The 24629-nt window shown below is 35.8% G+C and overlaps 1 protein-coding gene across 1 annotated transcript; it reads left to right on the top strand.

Annotated features, from left to right (window-relative positions):
• The first annotated feature begins 12027 nt into the window (after nt 1-12027).
• On the top strand, nt 12028-23926 carry LOC109555797 (butyrophilin subfamily 1 member A1-like). Its single transcript, XM_070777616.1, has 20 exons — nt 12028-12133; nt 12654-12674; nt 13495-13515; nt 14054-14074; nt 14514-14534; nt 14835-14855; nt 15115-15135; nt 15674-15694; nt 16134-16154; nt 16455-16475; nt 16734-16754; nt 17714-17734; nt 18033-18053; nt 18631-18651; nt 18948-18968; nt 19683-19703; nt 20973-20999; nt 21497-21523; nt 22522-22548; nt 22724-23926. Exons 1-20 carry the CDS (start codon nt 12028-12030, stop codon nt 23248-23250), a joined length of 1029 nt encoding a protein of 342 aa, XP_070633717.1. The 3' UTR covers nt 23251-23926.
• Nucleotides 23927-24629: the final 703 nt, after the last annotated feature.

The following is a 24629-nucleotide window of genomic DNA, read 5'->3' on the forward strand; positions in this document are numbered from 1 at the left end:
CATTGTTAGTACATCTACCATATATTCAAAGTTCAAAGGCCATTACACGCAGTTGATATCTCCCCAAACCTTAGGAGATAAGCTAACATTCCATTCTTTCTGAGTGAAGCTTCTTGGTCTATAATCCTTTTAAGGACTATGTAAACTCAGATATCCTTCATGGTTCCAGTGTGAGGTTTAGACTCCCTCTTCCATTGCCCTTGATCGTAGCACCCAAGTACCCTAAATAACAAACATTTACATGGCATTCCTTGGCTTTATTTTCTTTCATACTGTACTAATTGTTCCATCTTTTCCTTCATTTTTATTCTGAAATAATTATTAATTTAGCAATCTATACTTATTTTGGTAGAAAGACTTTTAAGGAAATATATAACATATTTCTCGATATTGAATTGTTAAGTGGATGACATGAGAAACTAGAGTCCTATGATACTTCTAAAAGATTTTTTAATAATACAATACTATAAACATCCAAAATTTAACAACCTTGTTTTGCGAATGATGGTTTTCAGTCATTTTTTGTTTACAAGTTTAATGAACTTAGCAACACACCTCTTCTTTATACTGAGCAGCCTTCATAAAACTACAGTTACAGATACCATTTTAGACTGATGGGTACTGCTACTGTAGACCTCTTTATGACTTGCTAAATATGTGACTCATGTATGTGTGCTTGTTTCCCTCCACCCTAAAAAAAGGAGAAGGTCCACTGAAAGATGAACGATAGATATTGTTTGCCTTTGTAGCCCTATTCTACCTCCTCTCCTTGAGTCATTATCTGTCTTTGCTACTTTGGTCCAGGAACTGGAGATCGAGATGGTGGGATACAATAAAACAATAACTCTGAATGCAAGATGTCCTGTGAAACATACCTTTACACTTTGGTCAATATGACTTATGGAGTCAACTACAGAAGGATTTCAAATTTCTGCTCTCCTTTTTTTACATTGGGCCCACATTTTGATGAGATGCTTTTTTCCTTCTTTTTTTTCAGATAAGATTAAACAGAGAAAAGACAAGTCAAAAATTGGGGATTTTTTTTTTTTTTTTGCCTGTTTTTAGTTGTTTCATCTCTCACTTGCACCTTGAAAAAAAGCTGTCATTTTACCTTACCTAAATTCCATCTTTTCCCATTCTTACCTTTTAGCAACAGCAATCTTCCCCTAAAACATTGGCTTCTTTTCAGTTGTTTTTCTCTTCTTTTTTTTTCCCCCCTCAGATAGTATTGCACAGGAAAAAGGCAAGTCAATTTTTTTTTGTCTGTTCTTAGCTCTTGTTTCATCTGTTACTTGCACCTTAAAAAAAAACTGTCATTTTATGTTACCTAAATTCCATCTTTTATTGTTCTTACTTTTGATCCATACCAACCTCCCCCTAAAACATTGGCTTCTTTTCAGTTGTTTCTCTTTTTTTTCTTCCTCAGATAATATTGCACTGGAAAAAGGCAAGTCAATTTTTTTTCACCTGTTTTTAGTTCTTATTTAATCTGTTACTTGTACCTTAAAAAAAAAGTCTGTCATTTTATATTATCTAAATTTTATCCTTTTTCATCCTTTCCTTTTACTGACAGCTATCTTCCCCTAAAACACTGGCTTCTTTTCAACTGCTTTTCTCTTCCTTTTTTCTTTTTCTCAGGTAAGATTATACTGATGTAAGGTGAGTAGGGAGGAAAGAGAGTGAACCTAGCAATCAGGCAAAGAAAAGGGAAATTTATTAGAGGGAAGCAAGAGGGTCACTGGCCCTTAAGGAGAACCAGCATCCTCCCTTTTAGATGGGGTCTTTCTTATAACATGACAATGAAAAATTCTCTGAAGGGATGGTTAATTATTAGCCTGTAGCTGAGTCCTGCAGTCATGTAGCCAGAGGTCTGGAATCTGGTGGTCTCATAGCCTTGAGAAGGTCGGCACCAGTGGGAAAACAGAATATCGTTTTTGCAACTTGGCCAGTCTCAAGGGTCACTGTGACTTTATTCTTTGTTTGCAAGGTCAGTATACTGAGCCATTTCTACCAGGAGCCCCCATGGAGGCCCTCTCACTCCAGCCTTTTTGATTTAGGATAAGAGCCAAAGGTCAATCTTCTCTAACTGCTTCCTGTGGGACAGGGGTGTTATAGGGGTAAGATGAGAAAAGGTTGGAATATGGGTCAAGGGGATTTGTGTGGGGCCAAAGTTTTTGATAATCTGAATGAGTTAGAAATAGCTTATGGATAGTTTGGTTGGTGAAGGCTTGTAAGTGGTCCTGAAGAAATTTTGAAAAAAAGGACTCATTAAACATGGGCAAAAACTTGGAATAAGGGTAAGTAGAAGGAGAGGGCCTAGAAAAGGTAGAACCCAGGGCATCCAATTCCAACTGTTTAGCCAGTTTTCCCATGAATTGCTGAGGTGTCAACATATTTCAAGGCCCTGTTTGTCAGATTTCTTGCTGCTTCCTGATTTGTTGGTGGAGAAGTAGCAAGCTTCCTCCAAAAATAGACATAGGCCCCTTTTTTCTGCTGTTAGAAGATCTAATCTCCTTCTATTTTGGAGGATCATGGCAGCCAGGGAACCTAGCTGGTTTTGGATAATGATAAGTCTAGTAGCTAGTTAGTCTAGGCTCTCAGTGAGGTCTTTAGAAAGGCTTTGGTAGTAATTTAAAGAGGTTGTGAGTCCTGCAGTCCCTGTTCCAATCCCAGTTTCTATTCCTAAACTGATTAACAGGGGAATGAGTTGAATTGCCCATTTGGGTCAGTTATGAATTAGTGGGATAGAGAGGGTCTAATATTTAGGAGCAATAGAAAGATCCAGGGCTAGATATACCAGGATGCATGTTCCTGTCCAATTAGTGGGAAGACATAAATAGGTGGTGGTTCCAAATAAGAAAAATATTCCAAGTGTAAGAAGACAACAGCTGAAATTAATAGTAAATAGAAGTCTTTCTGGGAACCTGTTAGTAGTTTCTGAGACTGACAGTGAACTTACCAGTGTAGCCCCTACAAAAGAAGTATTTATGCTGTATGTAGAAGGGAGTCTCCCTGAGAAGGCAAAACAATGTCCTGAAGTTCCTGATATGTTGCAGATGGATTGGTCTGAAGGAAAGGAGAGATGTGAAGTGTAATTACAGAGGTGCAGTGGCATAGTTCCTAGTTGGGGGTAAGAATTGTTTACAGAGTTTTGTCTAGAAAAACAGAAAGGACTCTGTTGTTGTAGATGAACGTCAGAGGTTGGGGAGGGTAGGGGTGCGTCTTCCTGTAGCTGGTCCTTTATGAGTAAAAGTGAGATCTGTAAGGAGGGAAGTCAATATCTTGTCAGGATTGTGAATTTGATCAATTGAATATAAATAACACATGTATGATGAAAAGATTCTCCTCTATATTTGTGATAAGGAGAGTTGTTTATGTGAGTCCATTTGCCTGTGGAAATGAGATGCATCTATTCTCCAGGAGAGGAAATAGATAAGCAAATCCAACAATCACTGGCCAGGGTTTGGGTTTTAGGTATTGAGTAAATGATGGATCAGATTTAGAGTTCTGAATAGGTAGGCAAGGTTTGGGGAAGGGTGAATTATAGGCAGGGTATTACTGTGAGGTTTGGACTGTAAAAGAAGAGGGAGTAATAGTAAAATCATAATGTGATGTCTCATGTCTAAGGGGAGAAAATTACAAAAATAAGAATCCAGGTGTAGAAATAAATTTGGGTTGGTGTGAACTCTATGAAATCTCCCTGGAGCCAAAGATTGTTTATAAAGTCAAGGAGTAAAGGGCGATCAGTAACAATGGTGTCTCCAGGAAAGGTAAGGGTTTGTGTTACTACGTGAAGAAAAGTGGATAATGAATTCATCTTGGCTGATCACAGTAAGAGAAGGACCATGCTCAAAAAAAAAAAAAAAAACAAGAACTATGGAGAAGTAGGTAAAGCAGAGGGAAAGCTTTTGAATAATAGTCCACTCAGGGGGAGACATAAAGTCCTATTGCGAATAGGGTAGGTAGGGGAAATCCCAGTCCAATTAGCAACCAATACATCTGTTTTTATTTTATTGATTGATATTTGGTTTTGGCTATTCTGTTTCTTCAGGAATTCAATCCAGTCAAAGCCTGGTGGGTCTCAGAACAGTGCTGGTGTAGCAAAGAGTTTTGAGCTAGGAATGTTTCTTGGGGGAGATGGAGAGACTCCTGGGGCCCATTTTAATCTAGAGATGGTGGCTCAGCTGGTAAAGAATCCACCTGCAATGCAGACCTGGGATTGATCCCTAGGTTGGGAAGATCCCCTAAAGAAGGGAATGGCTTCCCACTCCAGTTTTCTGGCTTGGAGAATTCCATGGACTATTTCATATGGTCGCAAAGAGTCAGACATGACTGAGCGACTTTTACTTTCATTTTCACAAAACGATGAGTAAAGACATGCCAGTTTAGCAGCTGTGGTATGGTTAGAACAACCTCAAATGGACCAGACCATCGAGGCTGGAGAGCTTTATGGTATAAGGTCTTAAGTAGGACTCCAAGTATGAGTGTTAAGTCAGCTGGATTTGTTTGATGAGGCTTTGGGAGAGAGTGATCTGCATGCTCTCTCACAAGGGGTACCTAATAAGATTAAGGGTGGGAAGATACTCTCCTAGCAAGGGGGTCGCAGTAGGGAATTGACCTAAGAGAAAACGGCATCCATACATGAGCTCAGAAGGACTGAGGAAAGACAGAGCCCATGGAGTAGCCCTAATGCAAGCCAAAGCCATGGAAAGGGATTCAGTCCATGGCCTTTGTAGTTCTAGAGTTTGGTTAGGTGCGTTTTGAGAATAGATTTTGCCTTTTCTATATTTCCTGAGGATTAGGGTCTGTAAAGAATATACGGAGAAGCCAATGGCACCCCACTCCAGTACTCTTGCCTGGAAAATCCCATGGACAGAGGAGCCTGGTGGGCTGCTGTCTGTGGGGTCGCACAGAGTCGGACACGACTGAAGGGACTTAGCAGTAGCAGCAGGAATATATAGTTTCCAGGTTATGCCAAGGGATTGGGCTACTTGTTGAGTGATTTGGGAGATAAAAGCTGGCCATTTTCAGATTGGAGGGAGAGTGGGAGGCCAAAACAAGGGATGATTTCTCATATGAGAAACTGTGTTACCTCTGAGGCAGTTTCTGATCTCATAGCAAAGCCTCAATCCACTCTGAAAAAGTGTCTACTAGAGTAAGCAAGAGTTTTATTTTTCATGCTGGAGGCATGTAAGTGAAGTCAATTTACCAGTCCTCCTCTGGGATAGTTGAGCCTGATGTGTTGGGAATGAGAAAATAAGCTTTAAGTCTCCCTGCAGTGAGCCTGAGGAGCAGATAATGCAAGACTGAGTGATTTGTTGTAGGAGTGAAAGAACGTTAGGGTAGGTGATAAGAGGTCTTAAGAGGTGATAAAGCAGTTTAGTGCCTATGTGTAGGGCCTGATGAATGTGCAGGGCCTGATGAAGGTCCATAAGAATCTGTGTGGCCTGAGATTTGGGGAGAAGATAACAGCTCTGTTTTTGTAAACTCTCTCCTTGTGGTTGTGCTCCCTCTTGTAATAATCACGATTTTCTCCTCAGAGAAGTAAAGAGGCCTTATGTTCGGGATTACTATGAATTGTTGAGTGGGTGATGGGAGTGAAGCTTATTTTGTTCTGTCTGTGGCATTGCTGCCCCATGAAATGGGGTCTGAGGCCACCTGGTGACCTGGACAATGGATGATGCCTACTTCAGTTGGCATGTTACCTGCATTTAAAGGCTGGAGTACAAATGGGGCATTAGTTATGGGAGAGCCTTTCATAAATAGGAGCCTTCATTCTTTCAAGATGGCAGCATGTGAGTGTCTGATGTGGAAAGTATATTTAGAATCAGTGTACATGTTTGCTCTGTTAGCTACGAGGGTAAGTGCTCTAGTTGGTGCAATAAGTTCTGCCTATTGGGAAGAGGTTCCTGAGGGGATGGGTTGGGAATCAATAATTTCAGACAACTGCATATGCAGCTATCTTTTTTTTCCTTCTGATGTCATAGCAGAGCTGCCATCAATATACCAAGTAAAGTCAGGGTTATTTAAAGGGGCTGAGGAAATATGCAAGAAATGGTCAGGTCTTCTAATACCTCTTTGCAAGTATGGATGGGGGACTCAGAAAAATTAGGAATAAGTGTGGCAGAGTTGAGAGTAGGACAGCATTCAAAGAAGAACATGGGAGATTCAGGAAGGGTGACATGAATTAGTTGGATGTGTAAAAGAGATAGAAGGGTCATGGATTTGTGAGAAAGTAAGTCCTTAAAGTCATGTGGTGAATGAATGACAGTGGGTCCTTCAAAAGTAAGTTTTTTACTTTCCTGAACAAGGAGTGCAGCTGCTGCCAGAGCATGCAGACAGGCTGGCCATCCTCAAATTGTGGTATCTAATTGCTTTGATAGATAAGTAATAGGGTCAAAGGAGGGGCCCTGATTTTGTCCCAAAACTCCTAGGGCAATTTTGTGTCTCTCAGTAGTGTAGAGTATAAAGGGGTGAGAAAGGTCAGAAAGTGTTAGAGCTGGGGCTGAGATAATGGCTTGCTTAAGGCTGTTAAAGCCTGAATGGGTATTTGATTTTAGCCCTAGGGATTTTGAAAGATCTTCTCTGGTGGTTGATATAGGGATTGTGCCAAGAGGGCAAAATTAGAAATCCAAAATTAGATATCCAGCTAATCCCAAGGACAGGATCTCTGTTTTGGATGTAGGGAGTGGTAGGGTGGATATAAGGGCCTTTCTACCAGAAGTGATATATCTTTTGGTTGGTGTCAAAAAGACTCTGAGATAGGTGACTCTAGGAAGAGAGAGCTGAACCTTGGTGGGAGATACTCTATACCCTCAATTGACTAGAAAATTGAGTTATATAGTATATTGTTGAGAGTGTGTAAGTGAAGGACTACAAAGGAGGATATCACCCACATATTGGAGGACAGTACTTGGAATAAGATCAAGAGAGGTTAGGTCTGATGCTAGAGCTTGGCCAAAGAAATGAGGGCTTTCACGAAAGCCTTGTGGGAGGACTGTCCATGTCAGCTATTGGGAGTGATGATTGTGTGAATCAGTCCAGGTAAAGGGAAAGAGGTCTTGAGAGTCTGGGTGTAAAAGGATGGTAAAGAAGGCATCCTTGCAGTCTAGAACAGTGAAGTGGGTAGTGGAAGAGGGAATGAGAGAGAAGAGTCTAGGGATTTGGAATTACTGAGTGTATGGAAATAACAGCCGCAATGATGTCTCAGGTCCTGGATCAGGTGATAGGAGCTATTTGGCTTTTTGATGGGTAAGATAGGGCTATTATAGGGAGAGTGGGTTGGGCACAAGAGACCCTGATGTAGGAGTTTGGTGACAATAGGCTTTAGCCCTTATTGATATTTCTGAGAGATGGAGTATGGTTGTTGATTGGGGAATATAGAGGGGCCTTTGAGACAAATATGAATTGGAGCATGGTGAGAGGTGAGAGATGGGTTGTCTGTATCCCAAACTATGGGGTTTATGGACAAGGAGGGCAATGGAGAAGGGGAAGAGGAGGTGGGATTGAGGAGCAGTAACCAGGCTAGACCAGAAGGTGGACTTGGGATAGTAATAGAGGCTTTGAATTTTGAAAAAAGTTCTCTCCCAAGAATAGGAGTGGGGCATTTTAGGAGTATGAGAAAAGAATGGGAAAATGGGGTATCTTGAAGTGTGCAAGGTAAAGGCTCAGTTTTCATGGCATAAACATTAAACAGTCAACCCGCATAACAGAGACCTGAGAAGCCTTGGTTTTTCCAGGGTAGGCAGGCATAGCAGAGTAAGTGGCCCACGCGTTGATGAGAAAAGAGATTGGCTTACCTGCCACTGTAAGAGTTACTCTGGGTTCAGTAGACGTGATGAGAGTTGGGGCCTGGAGCCCTGGGCACCTTCAATCTTCAGCAGCAAGCCTGAGGAAGCTAGGCAGAGCTGGGTCAGAGGATTCATGCTCAGGACCAGGAGGGGATGTCTGATCCCTAGAGGGGAATTTGGGAACTTGACCTTCCAATGTCCCTTTATGCCACAGCTGGTACACTGACCTGGAGAGAGCCGCAGGTCTATGCAAGAATGGCCCAGTGGCCTTCTTTGCCACATTTGAAGCAAGGCAGGTGGCTTCTTGTCTTTGTTGGTTGATGGAGGTTTGGAGCCATGGAGGGCGGAGGCTAAAAGGTGGTATTTGGCCTGATCTCATTGGGCCTCCTCTAGCTTTGCCTGTTCTTCCTGGTTATTGAAAATCTTAAAAGCTAAATTTAAAAGGTCTTCTTGGAGGGTTTAGGAGCTTCTTCTGCTTTTTAGTTTCTTTAGGATGTCTGGGGACTATTGGGAGATAAAATGGGTATTAAGGACAGTGGTGCCCTCTGTGGAAGTGGGGTCTAATCTTGTATATTTTTCTGGACTTCTGTTAACCTGGCTAGAAATTGTTCTGGGTATTCATCTAGTCCTTGAGTTATTAGCCAGAGCATATCAATGTTGATTCTATTATTTGGCCTTTGATGAGTAGTACCTTAATAGCAACTCAAGCCAATCAGACACTAAAGGTGTCCCCACAAGAGAGAGCAACGATGTAGTCTTCACAAGATCTAAAATGTTTACTCCCAAAAATAGTCTAAGAAAGTAAAGGGCCTTCATTGTACAGGCAGTGCACTGAAGGAGAAGATGGCAAAGGCCTTATAGTTAGGGACCCTTATGACAAATTCCCTCAAAACTGGCACGCTCTGAGAGTTGGCATGACTGAGAGTTGCTCAGTCATGTCTGATGTGACCCCATGGACTATATCCTGCCAGGCTCCTCTGTCCATGAAATTCTCCAGACAAGAATACTGGAGTGGATAGCCATTCTCTTCTCCAGGAGATCTTCTGACCCAGGGATTGAAGCCAGGTCTCCTGCACTGCAAGCAGATTATTTACCAAGAGTTGTCATAACCAGACAAAAAGGTTGCTCAGAATTCTAGTCTATTTGACGGGCTGCCATATATAGACCATATGTTACTGGGGTCCAGCCCCGGTTGGATCCAGGGATTCCCTCGGGAGGACGGTGTTGGTGATTGAGAGAAATAGAGAAAGAGATAAGGAAAGAATTTTGCAGTTAAGAAAATAGAGGAGAGAAAAGAGGCTGATATTCCTTAGTTTACTCAGAAAGCCAATAAAGCCCCACCATGAGACTTGCTCTGTTCCCGTAGGCTGAAGGCGCCCACTCAATAGCTGAAGGTGCCCCACCTTAGGCACCTTCTCGAGTGGGTCTCAGAAGCCCAGGCAGGAAAGTGAACACAGAGGGCCCCTGCACTCCAGGGAATCAGCCTGAAAAGGAAAAGGAAAGAGAAAGAACGACATGGGGAGACCAAGCTTCGGTGAGCAAGGCCCACACTTTATTTTCCAAAGTAGTTTTTATACCTTAAGTTGTGCATAGAGGATAATGGGGGGAGGGGTGGAGTCATGCAAGGTCAGCAGTCCTTGATCCTTATCGAAGCCAGGCTTTCTTTCTGCAAACTTATCGTATGCAAAGCTTTAGGTGATTTACATCATCTTCTGGCCAGGAGGCCTGTTAACATTTTATGACCCTTTCTTCAGAAAACTTATTTTTCTCTAAAGGTGATTATTCTAAAGTCAGGTGCCACCCTCCAAAAGCATTAGATAAAGTTGCATTCCTATAAGGCAAAAGTGTGGTGGGCTATAACAAGAAAAGAATTAACTCAAGGGTCCAAGGTTACAAACATCAAAGCTACTACTTACATTTCTATATACCAACTATATTAATCAATACACTCCCAGGGACACAGTAGGTAAGGGATATGGAAACTTGGCAGCAAGCATTAGCTCAACAAAGAAATCTTCTACTAGTCTTATTCTAAGAATTTTAACTCTGAGAAGCTCTGCATTGTTAGAATATCTTAAGCTTCCCGCTCCTGTCGTGGTTGGGAGGCTGTTAACAATCACATGCGTAGCTGCAGAAGTCCGAACAAACCTGTCAGGCAAACTAGAAAGTCATCAGAGGGGTTTGAATTGAAACACTCCTATGATGCCCAGGAGACTTATTAACTAGAGCTTTAAGTTGATTTTCTTCAGAGAAAGGTGGTCGGGGATAGCCCCCTGTTAATGTCAGAGGAGTTGGTAAAAGTCATAAAATAGTAAAACAGACAGATTCTGGTTTTGGGGTAGATGCTCAGGTAGATCGGGAGGGTGGGGGGAGCTGCCCTTGAGCCCTGACTCGCCTTGCCCATCAGGGCTCTCCCGCATGACCTTGTCATGGGTGGGAACTCCCGGGCTGGCTCCTGGCAATATGTTACCTTGGTATGCAGAGAACACACCCTCAAAACACAGAAAAAAATCTGAGAAGAGGAGGTAGAACATTTACATCTCAAAGACACAAGGACAAAAGTGCAAGTTCGCCCATAGAAGAGCTTTTTTTTTTTTTTTCCTTTAAAGTCAGAATTCTGAAAAGATGTTCCAACAAGCAAGGTCTTTTTATCTGTGCATGCAAAAATATAATTTTGGTATGTCAGTTCAGTTCAGTCACTCAGTCATGTCCGACTCTTTCCGACCCCATGAATTGCAGCACGCCAGGCCTCCCTGTTGATCACCAACTGCCAGAGTTCACTCAGACTCACGTCCATCGAGTCGGTGATGCCATCCAGCCATCTCATCCTTTGTCCTCCCCTTCTCCTCCTGCCCCCAATCCTTCACAGCATCAGAGTCTCTTCCAATGAGTCAACTCTTCGCATGGGGTGGCCAGTGTACTAGAGTTTCAGCTTTAGCATCATTCCTTCCAAAGAACACCAAGGGCTGATGTCCTTTAGAATGGACTGATTGGATCTCCTTGCAGTCCAAGGGACTCTCAAGAGTCTTCTCCAACACCACAGTTCAAAAGCATCAATTTTTCAGCACTCAGCTTTCTTCACAGTCCAGGTCTCACATCCATACATGACCACTGGAAAAACCATAGCTTTGACTAAACGGATCTTTGTTAGCAAAGTAATTTCTCTGCTTTTCAACATGCTATCTAGGTTGGTCATAACTTTTCTTCCAAGGAGTAAGCGTCTTTTAATATCATGGCTGCAGTCACCATCTGCAGTGATTTTGCAGCCCCCAAAAATAAAGTCTGACACTGTTTCCACTGTTTCCCCATCTATTTCCCATGAAGTGATGTCAAAAGAGCCTCAATTTGGCCATTTTTAGGGTGAAATGTCTTTTAATTCACAACAAAGCAAGTACTTGTAAGTATAAATGCTGTACATACACAACAAAATCTTCCCAATGTGTCTCACCTGAGGATAAACCTCTCAGTGTCTTTCAACTGAGCAAAAGTTTCTCAGTGTCTTTTACCTGTTGACCTAATGGTCTGGTAACAAGCGATGATAATGAAGACAGAACACAAAATCTGGAGCAATGGGTCAGGAGACCTGCAGCCTCTACTGGACTGAGATGCAGAGTCCACTCTGAGTCCAGCTTTTGTTGCTAATTGCAGACTACAAGACTTTGTTTGATCTTATCTTTCCCAACACACTACACTGACATAGTCCAGATCTTGTTTTTACCCCAGGCTGTTCCCATCTGGGCTAGTTTCAGGAACAATCAGCAACTGCTTAGGCAACGTTCATGCCTGATGCCAACCCGGTGTTCCAAAGTCCATACTTTCATGATCCCAGTCATACTCCCTTCCGGGTTCACCCTTGGGGTTTGTAACAAGAAGATTATTCTTAAGAAAAACACAGTTTCTTAATATATGCTGTTTTTCCAGGTGCAATTCTATGAAATTTCTCAGGGCTGTGAAAGTACATTATCAAGAATTCCCACTACATTCACCCAGGCATCTCTTCTTGACACTGAATTTCAGACAGAGATTTAACACCACAGACTAAATATCAGGCTCATCAGTAAAATGGGAGATTCAAGATCCACCCAGAATCATCTGGACTCTCTGAGGAGGCAGATGGGCACAAAAAACTTCTGCTAGTGACAAAGCTAGAGATCCTCATGGAGTTCAGGTGAAGGAGAGAAGTATGTTTTTGGTTCCTTTGTTGGTCACCAAACCAAAATTATTGACTGAAAAACAAATGCACAAGCTTAAAGTGTCAAGTTATGTTTTATCTGGGGACCTTACTCAGGACTACAATCTGGGAGACAGGATCCCAGAGAGTTCTGAGGAACTCTTCCAGAGAGGTAAGAAAGGATTCAAGATATCTTGAAGTTTTTACCGAGGGGATGGGGGTAACTGTAGTATAAACACATCAAGATTACCTCTGAGAATAATTTTAAAAAGAAACAAAACAGGCATCTCAAGTTAATGATGTTAATGCTTTTCTATGTGTGGTAAGATACAAGTGTCTGGGCTCACCGAAATTATTCCTTTGACATGCATCATAACTACTGGGCCAGTATCCTGTTTTTCTCTATCCTGAATCGACTCTCGGGTTCTGATGGCTTCATGGTGAGCAATAGTCATTGCTTACCAAAATGTCAGGTTAAGATTTTTTTCTCTGCAAGAACAAATCTTCCATTCTTCCCAAGATAAAAATACTTGTTTCCTTGGTATTTTTCAGGACTTTTTGTTTCTTTGGTTTTTTTTTTCTAATTACATTCATCTTATCTATTTACTGAGCAGTGGAATTTTATTTTCACTTTCATATACTATATTGTTTTTCCTTGAAATTGACATGAGGTTTTCCATTATATTTTTCAGAACAACTCAAGAAAGAAAATGGTAAGTTTTATGACTTTTTAAAAGAGATTTATTTCCTAGATATGTTTTTTTTCCTCTTATTTTATTTTCTGTATTGGCTTTCCTTGAAATTTACATGAGTTTTTCCATTATATTTTTCAGAACAACTCAAGAAAGAAAAGGGTAAGTTTTATGACTTTTTTAAAAAGATTTATTTCCTAGACATGTTTTTTCCCTCTTATTTTATTTTCTGTATTGGCTTTCCGTGAAATTTACATGAGTTTTTCCATTATATTTTTCAGAACAACTCAAGAAAGAAAAGGGTAAGTTTTATGACTTTTTTAAAAAGATTTATTTCCTAGACATGTTTTTTTCCTCTTATTTTATTTTCTGTATTGGCTTTCCTTGAAATTTACATGAGTTTTTCCATTATGTTTTTCAGAACAACTCAAGATAGAAAATGGTAAGTTTTATGACTTTTTTAAAAAGATTTATTTCCTAGACATGTTTTTTCCCTCTTATTTTATTTTCTGTATTGGCTTTCCATGAAATTTACATGAGTTTTTCCATTATATTTTTCAGAACAACTCAAGAAAGAAAATGGTAAGTTTTATGACTTTTTTAAAAAGATTTATTTCCTAGACAAGTTTTTTTCCTCTTATTTTATTTTCTGTATTGGCTTTCTGTGAAATTTACATGAGTTTTTCCATTATATTTTTCAGAACAACTCAAGAAAGAAAATGGTAAGTTTTATGACTTTTTTAAAAAGATTTATTTCCTAGACATGTTTTTTTCCTCTTATTTTATTTTCTGTATTGGCTTTCATTGAAATTAACATGAGTTTTTCCATTATATTTTTCAGAACAACTCAAGAAAGAAAATGGTAAGTTTTATGACTTTTTTAAAAAGATTTATTTCCTAGACATGTTTTTTTCCTCTTATTTTATTTTCTGTATTGGCTTTCCTTGAAATTTACATGAGTTTTTCCATTATATTTTTCAGAACAACTCAAGATAGAAAATGGTAAGTTTTATGACTTTTTTAAAAAGATTTATTTCCTAGACATGTTTTTTCCCTCTTATTTTATTTTCTGTATTGGCTTTCCGTGAAATTTACATGAGTTTTTCCATTATGTTTTTCAGAACAACTCAAGAAAGAAAATGGTAAGTTTTATGACTTTTTAAAAAAGATTTATTTCCTAGACATGTTTTTTTCCTCTTATTTTATTTTCTGTATTGGCTTTCCATGAAATTTACATGAGTTTTTCCATTATATTTTTCAGAACAACTCAAGAAAGAAAATGGTAAGTTTTATGACTTTTTTAAAAAGATTTATTTCCTAGACATGTTTTTTTTCCTCTTATTTTATTTTCTGTATTGGCTTTCCTTGAAATTTACGTGTTTTTCCATTATGTTTTTCAGAACAACTCAAGAAAGAAAATGGTAAGTTTTATGACTTTTTAAAAAAGATTTATTTTTAAAAAATAAATAAATAAATAAAAATAAAAAGATTTATTTCCTAGACATATTTTTTTCCTCTTATTTTATTTTCTGTATTGGCTTTCTGTGAAATTTACATGAGTTTTTCCATTATGTTTTTCAGAACAACTCAAGATAGAAAATGGTAAGTTTTATGACTTTTTTAAAAAGATTTATTTCCTAGACATGTTTTTTCCCTCTTATTTTATTTTCTGTATTGGCTTTCCGTGAAATTTACATGAGTTTTTCCATTATATTTTTCAGAACAACTCAAGAAAGAAAATGGTAAGTTTTATGACTTTTTTAAAAAGATTTATTTCCTAGACATGTTTTTTCCTCTTATTTTATTTCCTGTATTGGCTTTCCGTGAAATTTACATGAGTTTTTCCATTATGTTTTTCAGAACAACTCAAGAAAGAAAATGGTAAGTTTTATGACTTTTTAAAAAAGATTTATTTCCTGGATATGTTTTTTTCCTCTTATTTTATTTTCTGTATTGGCTTTCCGTGAAATTTACATGAGTTTTGCCATTATATTTTTCAGAACAACTCAAGAAAGAAAATGGTAAGTTTTATGACTTTTTAAAAAAGATTTATTTTTAAAAAATAAATAAATAAATAAAAATAAAAAGATTTATTTCCTAGACATATTTTTTTCCTCTTATTTTACTTTGTGTATTGGCTTTCCTTGAAATTTACATGAGTTTTTCCATTATATTTTTCAGAACAACTCAAGAAAGAAAATGGTAAGTTTTATGACTTTTTTAAAAAGATTTATTTCCTAGACATGTTTTTTTCCTCTTATTTTATTTTCTGTATTGGCTTTCCGTGAAATTTACATGAGTTTTTCCATTATATTTTTCAGAACAACTCAAGAAAGAAAATGGTAAGTTTTATGACTTTTTTAAAAAGATTTATTTCCTAGACATGTTTTTTTCCTCTTATTTTATTTTCTGTATTGGCTTTCATTGAAATTAACATGAGTTTTTCCATTATATTTTTCAGAACAACTCAAGAAAGAAAATGGTAAGTTTTATGACTTTTTTAAAAAGATTTATTTCCTAGACATGTTTTTTTCCTCTTATTTTATTTTCTGTATTGGCTTTCCTTGAAATTTACATGAGTTTTTCCATTATATTTTTCAGAACAACTCAAGATAGAAAATGGTAAGTTTTATGACTTTTTTAAAAAGATTTATTTCCTAGACATGTTTTTTCCCTCTTATTTTATTTTCTGTATTGGCTTTCCGTGAAATTTACATGAGTTTTTCCATTATGTTTTTCAGAACAACTCAAGAAAGAAAATGGTAAGTTTTATGACTTTTTAAAAAAGATTTATTTCCTAGACATGTTTTTTTCCTCTTATTTTATTTTCTGTATTGGCTTTCCATGAAATTTACATGAGTTTTTCCATTATATTTTTCAGAACAACTCAAGAAAGAAAATGGTAAGTTTTATGACTTTTTTAAAAAGATTTATTTCCTAGACATGTTTTTTTTCCTCTTATTTTATTTTCTGTATTGGCTTTCCTTGAAATTTACGTGTTTTTCCATTATGTTTTTCAGAACAACTCAAGAAAGAAAATGGTAAGTTTTATGACTTTTTAAAAAAGATTTATTTTTAAAAAATAAATAAATAAATAAAAATAAAAAGATTTATTTCCTAGACATATTTTTTTCCTCTTATTTTATTTTCTGTATTGGCTTTCTGTGAAATTTACATGAGTTTTTCCATTATGTTTTTCAGAACAACTCAAGATAGAAAATGGTAAGTTTTATGACTTTTTTAAAAAGATTTATTTCCTAGACATGTTTTTTCCCTCTTATTTTATTTTCTGTATTGGCTTTCCGTGAAATTTACATGAGTTTTTCCATTATATTTTTCAGAACAACTCAAGAAAGAAAATGGTAAGTTTTATGACTTTTTTAAAAAGATTTATTTCCTAGACATGTTTTTTCCTCTTATTTTATTTCCTGTATTGGCTTTCCGTGAAATTTACATGAGTTTTTCCATTATATTTTTCAGAACAACTCAAGAAAGAAAATGGTAAGTTTTATGACTTTTTAAAAAAGATTTATTTCCTAGATATGTTTTTTTCCTCTTATTTTATTTTCTGTATTGGCTTTCCGTGAAATTTACATGAGTTTTTCCATTATATTTTTCAGAACAACTCAAGAAAGAAAATGGTAAGTTTTATGACTTTTTAAAAAAGATTTATTTTTAAAAAATAAATAAATAAATAAAAATAAAAAGATTTATTTCCTAGACATATTTTTTTCCTCTTATTTTACTTTGTGTATTGGCTTTCCTTGAAATTTACATGAGTTTTTCCATTATATTTTTCAGAACAACTCAAGAAAGAAAATGGTAAGTTTTACGACTTTTTTAAAAAGATTTATTTCCTAGATATGATTTTTTCCTCTTATTTTATTTTCTGTATTGGCTTTCCGTGAAATTTACATGAGTTTTTCCATTATGTTTTTCAGAACAACTCAAGAAAGAAAATGGTAAGTTTTATGACTTTTTAAAAAGGATTTATTTCTAGACATGTTTTTTCCCTCTTATTTTATTTTCTGTATTGGCTTTCCGTGAAATTTACATGAGTTTTGCCATTATGTTTTTCAGAACAACTCAAGAAAGAAAATGGTAAGTTTTATGACTTTTTAAAAAAGATTTATTTCCTAGACATATTTTTTCCCTCTTATTTTATTTTCTGTATTGGCTTTCCGTGAAATTTACATGAGTTTTTCCATTATGTTTTTCAGAACAACTCAAGAAAGAAAATGGTAAGTTTTATGACTTTTTTGAAAAGATTTATTTCCTAGACATGTTTTTTCCCTCTTATTTTATTTTCTGTATTGGCTTTCCTTGAAATTTACATGAGTTTTTCCATTATGTTTTTCAGAACAACTCAAGAAAGAAAATGGTAAGTTTTATGACTTTTTTTAAAAGATTTATTTCCTAGACATGTTTTTTTCCTCTTATTTTATTTTCTGTATTGGCTTTCCTTGAAATTTACATGAGTTTTTCCATTATATTTTTCAGAACAACTCAAGAAAGAAAATGGTAAGTTTTATGACTTTTTTAAAAAGATTTATTTCCTAGACATGTTTTTTTCCTCTTATTTTATTTTCTGTATTGGCTTTCCGTGAAATTTACATGAGTTTTTCCATTATATTTTTCAGAACAACTCAAGAAAGAAAATGGTAAGTTTTATGACTTTTTTAAAAAGATTTATTTCCTAGACATGTTTTTTTCCTCTTATTTTATTTTCTGTATTGGCTTTCCGTGAAATTTACATGAGTTTTTCCATTATATTTTTCAGAACAACTCAAGAAAGAAAATAGTAAGTTTTATGACTTTTTTTAAAAGATTTATTTCCTAGATATGTTTTTTTCCTCTTATTTTATTTTCTGTATTGGCTTTCCGTGAAATTTACATGAGTTTTTCCATTATGTTTTTCAGAAGAACTCAAGAAAGAAAATGGTAAGTTTTATGACTTTTTTTGAAAGATTTATTTCCTAGACATGTTTTTTTCCTCTTATTTTATTTTCTGTATTGGCTTTCCGTGAAATTTACATGAGTTTTTCCATTATATTTTTCAGAACAACTCAAGAAAGATTATGGTAAGTTTCATGAGTTTTTAAAAAGATTTATTTTTAAAAATAAATAAATAAATAAAAATAAAAAGATTTATTTCCTAGACATATTTTTTTCCTCTTATTTTATTTTCTGTATTGGCTTTCCTTGAAATTTACATGAGTTTTTCCATTATATTTTTCAGAACAACTCAAGAAAGAAAATGGTAAGTTTTATGACTTTTTTAAAAAGATTTATTTCCTAGACATGTTTTTTTCCTCTTATTTTATTTTCTGTATTGGCTTTCCGTGAAATTTACATGAGTTTTTCCATTATATTTTTCAGAACAACTCAAGAAAGATTATGGTAAGTTTCATGACTTTTTAAAAAGATTTATTTTTAAAAATTAATAAATAAATAAAAATAAAAAGATTTATTTCCTAGACATATTTTTTTCCTCTTATTTTATTTTCTGTATTGGCTTTCCGTGAAATTTACATGAGTTTTTCCATTATATTTTTCAGAACAACTCAAGAAAGAAAATGGTAAGTTTTATGACTTTTTTAAAAAGATTTATTTCCTAGACATGTTTTTTTCCTCTTATTTTATTTTCTGTATTGGCTTTCCGTGAAATTTACATGAGTTTTGCCATTATATTTTTCAGAACAACTCAAGAAAGAAAATGGTAAGTTTTATGACTTTTTTTAAAAGATTTATTTCCTAGACATGTTTTTTTCCTCTTATTTTATTTTCTGTATTGGCTTTCTGTGAAATTTACATGAGTTTTTCCATTATGTTTTTCAGAAGAACTCAAGAAAGAAAATGGTAAGTTTTATGACTTTTTTTAAAGATTTATTTCCTAGACATGTTTTTTTCCTCTTATTTTATTTTCTGTATTGGCTTTCCGTGAAATTTACATGAGTTTTTCCATTATATTTTTCAGAACAACTCAAGAAAGATTATGGTAAGTTTCATGACTTTTTAAAAAGATTTATTTTTAAAAATAAATAAATAAATAAAAATAAAAAGATTTATTTCCTAGACATATTTTTTTCCTCTTATTTTATTTTCTGTATTGGCTTTCCTTGAAATTTACATGAGTTTTTCCATTATATTTTTCAGAACAACTCAAGAAAGAAAATGGTAAGTTTTATGACTTTTTTAAAAAGATTTATTTCTTATATATATTTTTCCTCTTATTTTATTTTCTGTATTGGCTTTCCGTGAAATTTACATGAGTTTTTCCATTATATTTTTCAGAACAACTCAAGAAAGATTATGGTAAGTTTCATGACTTTTTAAAATGATTTATTTTTAAAAATAAATAAATAAATAAAAATAAAAAGATTTATTTCCTAGACATATTTTTTTCCTCTTATTTTATTTTCTGTATTGGCTTTCCGTGAAATTTACATGAGTTTTTCCATTATATTTTTCAGAACAACTCAAGAAAGAAAATGGTAAGTTTTATGACTTTTTTAAAAAGATTTATTTCCTAGACATGTTTTTTTCCTCTTATTTTATTTTCTGTATTGGCTTTCCGTGAAATTTACATGAGTTTTTCCATTATATTTTTCAGAACAACTCAAGAAAGAAAATGGTAAGTTTTATGACTTTTTTAAAAAGATTTATTTCCTAGACATGTTTTTTTCCTCTTATTTTATTTTCTGTATTGGCTTTCCATGAAATTTACATGAGTTTTTCCATTATGTTTTTCAGAACAACTCAAGAAAGAAAATGGTAAGTTTTATGACTTTTTTAAAAAGATTTATTTCCTAGACATGTTTTTTTCCTCTTATTTTATTTTCTGTATTGGCTTTCCGTGAAATTTACATGAGTTTTTCCATTATATTTTTCAGAACAACTCAAGAAAGAAAAGGGTAAGTTTTATGACTTTTTTAAAAAGATTTATTTCTTATATATATTTTTCCTCTTATTTTATTTTCTGTATTGGTTTTCCTTGAAATATACGTGTTTTTCCATTATATTTTTCAGAACAATTCAAGAAGGAAATTGGTAAGCTTTGTGACTTATATTTTTTAATTAAGAAAAATTTGACATGAATCTGCCACAAGTGTACATGTGTTCCCCATCCTGAACCCCACCTCCCACCTCCCTGCCTCCCACCCCTCTAGGTCATCCCAGTGCACCAGCCCCGAACACCCTGTCTCATGCATCGAACCTGGACTGGTGATTCATTTCACATATGATAATATACATGTTTCAATGCCATTCTCTCAACTCATCCCACCCTCACCCTCTCCCACAGAGCCAAAGGGCTGTTCTATACATCTGTATCTCTTTTCCTGTGACTTTTTTAAAAAGATTTATTTCCTAGATATAGTTTTCCTCTTATGACATTCACCTCTTACATACTCCTGTCTTTCCTTTGCCTTCTTGTGAATTTCAAATTACCTTATCCATTTTCTTTTTGGTTTCATGAACTCCTCCTGTATTAAGTCTCTTAATTCCCTCCTCTAGTTTTTAATCTTCCTTTTTATTTTATCTTTCTGGTGATTACCATGACTTCATTATAAGGTTGGTGAAAAAAAAAAGATTGGTGAGATCAAAGGGATTATGCTAAGAAGAATGTTGTTATTTCCATTCAATAGAAAGCTTCTTTTAACTTCGGTTTTTTCTTATGTGCTCTGAGATGGGGTCCCCATTTTTTATATATTATATTCTTTCAACTTAAGAATAATGTTCAGACTCCAAAGCTGCTGAATAAGTTCTTCCTTTGCTGACCTTTCAAACACTTTGCATATACTAATGTCAAGTGTAATCTTGATACACTTTGCTTGACCATAATCTCCAGTAATCTAAGGTATATAAATATTTTTACATGAATTTGCATCACTTTTTCTTTCCAAGCAAAATTATTACTGTTTATTCATTTTTATTTTAACTTTTTAATAGCTAATTCAACAAATTTCTCTTCCTTCAGGGTCTTGAACATACATTTTTCAGTCACTCAAATAAACTTCATTGATATTTTATACATAAATTCTATGGCTATTTTCTAAAATAATTCTACATTATTTTTAGTATCCTACTACAAGAATTATTAAATCTTCATGTCTATTTATATCTGATTATTTTCTTCAAATTATAGTGAAGTTTCCAGATGGAATGAACTTTACACATTTCTTTCATTGCTTTTGAAATGGACATTACTTAGCAAGTTTCAGACACAAATATTGACAGATGTATGGCGTTACTTGCATCTTCTTCATGATGTTAAGAAAATCTGTTTATATACATGCATGATTGTGTATTTTCTTTCAGAGAGGAGGAAGGCTCAATTCAAGTCTGGTGAGTAATGATTATCTCTCAGACACCTTCATTGTTCTGTTTTTCTTAGGTTCTACCCCTATGCCTGTGGGATAGAATGCAAAAATATTTTTTAAAAAAATGTTTAGTGTAAGCAAAACAGCACTGGAAGCATTATCTTTATAAATATCAATGCTTTATTAAATTCTCTCTGAAGTGAAGCCACTAATGATGACTCAGCATGTAATCCTTCCTCTCCCCTTTCCTTCCTTCCATCTCTGCTCCTTCCTTCATGCTTCTGTCCCTGCCACCTTTGTTTTTTCTATATTTCTATCTATCCTTCACCTGATAATTTTATCACCATGTTTGAAATTGGAATATGAGGATATAGGATAAAAAGAGAAAGTTCAAAGGATTCAATAGAAGAAATAGGACAAAGACAAATATTTCTTATATTTGCTTTTAATATAACAAAAAAGACAATGAAAGAGGACACGCAAGAATAAAAGTTAAGTTTTTTCTGTTTTGTTCTTTTGCAGCATGGAGGGACATACCATTATATGCTGGTGAGCAACATGGACTCTGATGAAGAAAATTCTATTATCAAAGATATTTTCAATGAACACCCTACTGTGTGCAAAATGGTTTGCTGAAAATCAAGGAAACTCCAAGGCTTTATTCCATGAACTCAGTATATTGCTCATTATTCTAACAGATAATAATGTGTTTGGAACATTACATTTTAACAGCGTTATTATTTTTAGTTGCATATAACATTGTGATTTGAGTGAAGGTAGAATGGTTATCACCTGTAAAATCTGAAGAATCTAAAGTGAACAATAAGTTATTTGTTTTTTTTTCTTTTTTTTTAATTTTATTTTTAAACTTTACATAATTGTATTAATTTTGCCAAATATCAAAATGAACCCGCCACAGGTATACATGTGTTCCCCATCCTGAACCCTCCTCCCTCCTCCCTCCCCATACCATCCCTCTGGGTCATCCCAGTGCACTAGCCCCAAGCATCCAGTATGGTGCATCGAACCTGGACTGGCAACTCGTTTCTTACATGATATTTTACATGTTTCAATGTCATTCTCCCAAATCTTCCCACCCTCTCCCTCTCCCAGAGTCCATAAGACTGTTCTATACATCAGTGTCTCTTTTGCTGTCTCGTACACCAGGTTATTGTTACCATCTTTTTAAATTCCATATATATGCGTTAGTATACTGTATTGGTGTTTTTCCTTCTGGCTTACTTCACTCTGTATGTTCAGACCCAGCATATCCTATATTTCCTTTCAAACATCCCAAATAGATTGCAAATATTTGTCCTATATGAATTTTGGATGAGGAGAGCATAGCATTGACACAGGTCTTCAAGTCATACATAATTTAGTATCTTGTAAAAAGAGGTTCAAGTGTATAAAAAGAGGTTGGTTTTTCTTTTCTTTTTTGGTTGCTGTTATTCTTCAATTAAGACGTTTATTACCATAGTATTCTGGACAGACAGGAAGCTCTATCTGTCAGAAGGTGGATTCTTACGTTCATTTGCTCTTTGCAGACTGGAGGAAAGAAGAGTTCCAGACTGGTAAGTCTGTAATGATCCAAGAGAGACCCAGCTCCTTGTGGGGTAGTCCCAGGGAGGATGGGTGAGGGAGGTGAACTGGATCTTCCCAGGGCCAGAGGAGCCCTCACGGAAGGGAGACCATGGCCAAAGCCTACTGAGACCCTCCCAGAAACTTGATGATCCCTTGTCTTTGCAGTAAATCTGACTCTGGATGCAGCCACTGCCCATCCTGCCCTCTTCCTGTCTGAAGAGGGGAGAAGAGTAACATGGCAAGAACCATGTCAGGAACTTCCCAGCTGCCCAGAGAGATTTGTCTCCATTCCCTGTGTGCTTGGTCAGCTACACGTCAGCTCAGAGAGATACTTCTGGGAGGTGGAGGTTCAGGACACACATTCCTGGGACCTGGGAGTTTGTAGGAATAATGTAGCAAGGGAGGGGAGGGTCACAATGTCACCGCAGAATGGTTTCTGGGCCATTAGGCTCTATGACGGGGAGTACTGGGGCCTCACATCCCCAGAAACTTCTCTTACTCTAAAAGAAAAACTCTGTAGGGTGGGAGTATTCCTTGATTATAAGGCTGGAGATGTATCTTTCTATAACATGACAGATGGATCCCACATCTACACATTTTCCAAACAAGCATTTTATGGTGGCCTAAGACCACTTTTTAGACTTTGGTCCTCTGACTCAGGCCCTCTGACCATTGTCCATTCACATGCCTAACCTTCCGTGATGATTACAGTTCTCCCCACTAGACACAAATTTATTTTTTTCTTCCTCCTTTACTGATTTATTCTAAGTTGAAGCTCTGATACACAGACTGATGGTTGTCTCCCATATTAACTCTCCCCTCTTCCTAAGTTATAAGCCCCTCTTCTTATCACTATGCCTATGACAGCCTAGTACAAAGATTAAATTTCCTCACATCCTCTGCTGAATATGACTAAATTATGACCAGTGCATTTTAAGATGAATTATTCTATATGACTCTTTGGAAAAGACCCTGATCCTGGGAAAGGCAGAGGAGAAGAGGATGACAGATGATGAAGTGGTTGGATGGCATCACTGATTCAATAGACATGAACTTGGCAAACTCTGGGAGATGGTGAGGGACAAGGAAGCATGGAGTGCTGCAGTCTGTGGGGTTGTGAAAAGTTGGGTACAGCTTGTCAACTAAACAACAATATTCAGTATGATCTCTGGAATGTGTTCTTAAAGGAAAATTATGTGATTTTCTCCTTTTCTCTAATTATTTGGATGGCTGGAATGTGCCATGATGGATGGATCTCTAAGAACATCTCTGACCATGTAATATGATACAGACAGAAAAGATATTAATAGAATGAGTCTAGAGTTTTGACAGCTTTATGAAACTACTATATGCTCACTTTCTGAATTACTTCCAGTAAGAAATAAATTTTATATCTTTAAACCATTTGTATGTTGTATTTTGTCTGTTGTGACGAATCCAATACTAACTCAAGCACCCTCCCTTTAAGGATGGTGGCAGATGACTTCCACAGTTGAATATTCGGATGGAACAGGAAATGTAAAGTCCTGTACTAGCTTGCTCAGCTACTCCAGTGTGTCAGTCTCATTAGGGTCTTTCAATTTCTCATGAATCCTCAGTACCTCTTGACTTTACTTCCCACCCTCTCCTTTGTGGTTACCATGGTTAATAATTTTAAGTATTATCTTACTAATGAGTAAAAATCCTTGGCCTCATTGCCCTTATATCACATGCACTTGGAAAGAAAAAGTCCAAATATGAATAAGTCTAATTACCTATCTCTCATACTGGTATAGAAATCCACACATGTGAGCAGATGGTTCCTCTTTACATGTGTGATTACCTATCACAACTTGGACACCAGCACTATCAAGTAATCCTCTCATTCATTAAAAAAATCTACCTTCGTTAAACTTCCAAATCTACTCCCACCTTATACTCAATATATGACCATGTTCCCACTTTGAAAAATAATATTAATAATAATAATAATCAATTAGAAGACAATTATCTCATCTTTGCAATAATAAATATAACAAATCTAAATCTCTACCTCTCCATTACTCCTCTCTCACTGTGTTATTAACAGAAT

The sequence above is a fragment of the Bos indicus genome, chromosome 23 (assembly GCF_029378745.1).
Source record: "Bos indicus isolate NIAB-ARS_2022 breed Sahiwal x Tharparkar chromosome 23, NIAB-ARS_B.indTharparkar_mat_pri_1.0, whole genome shotgun sequence".
Taxonomy (NCBI): Eukaryota; Metazoa; Chordata; class Mammalia; order Artiodactyla; family Bovidae; genus Bos; species Bos indicus.

Coding starts and splice junctions, on each gene's coding strand:
- LOC109555797 (XM_070777616.1), top strand. CDS start 12,028: ATGCACAAGCTTAAAGTGTCAAGTTATGTTTTATCTGGGGACCTTACT. Junction 14,856..15,114: donor ACAACTCAAGAAAGAAAATG/GTAAGTTTTATG, acceptor TATATTTTTCAG/AACAACTCAAGAAAGAAAAT. Junction 18,054..18,630: donor ACAACTCAAGAAAGATTATG/GTAAGTTTCATG, acceptor TATATTTTTCAG/AACAACTCAAGAAAGATTAT.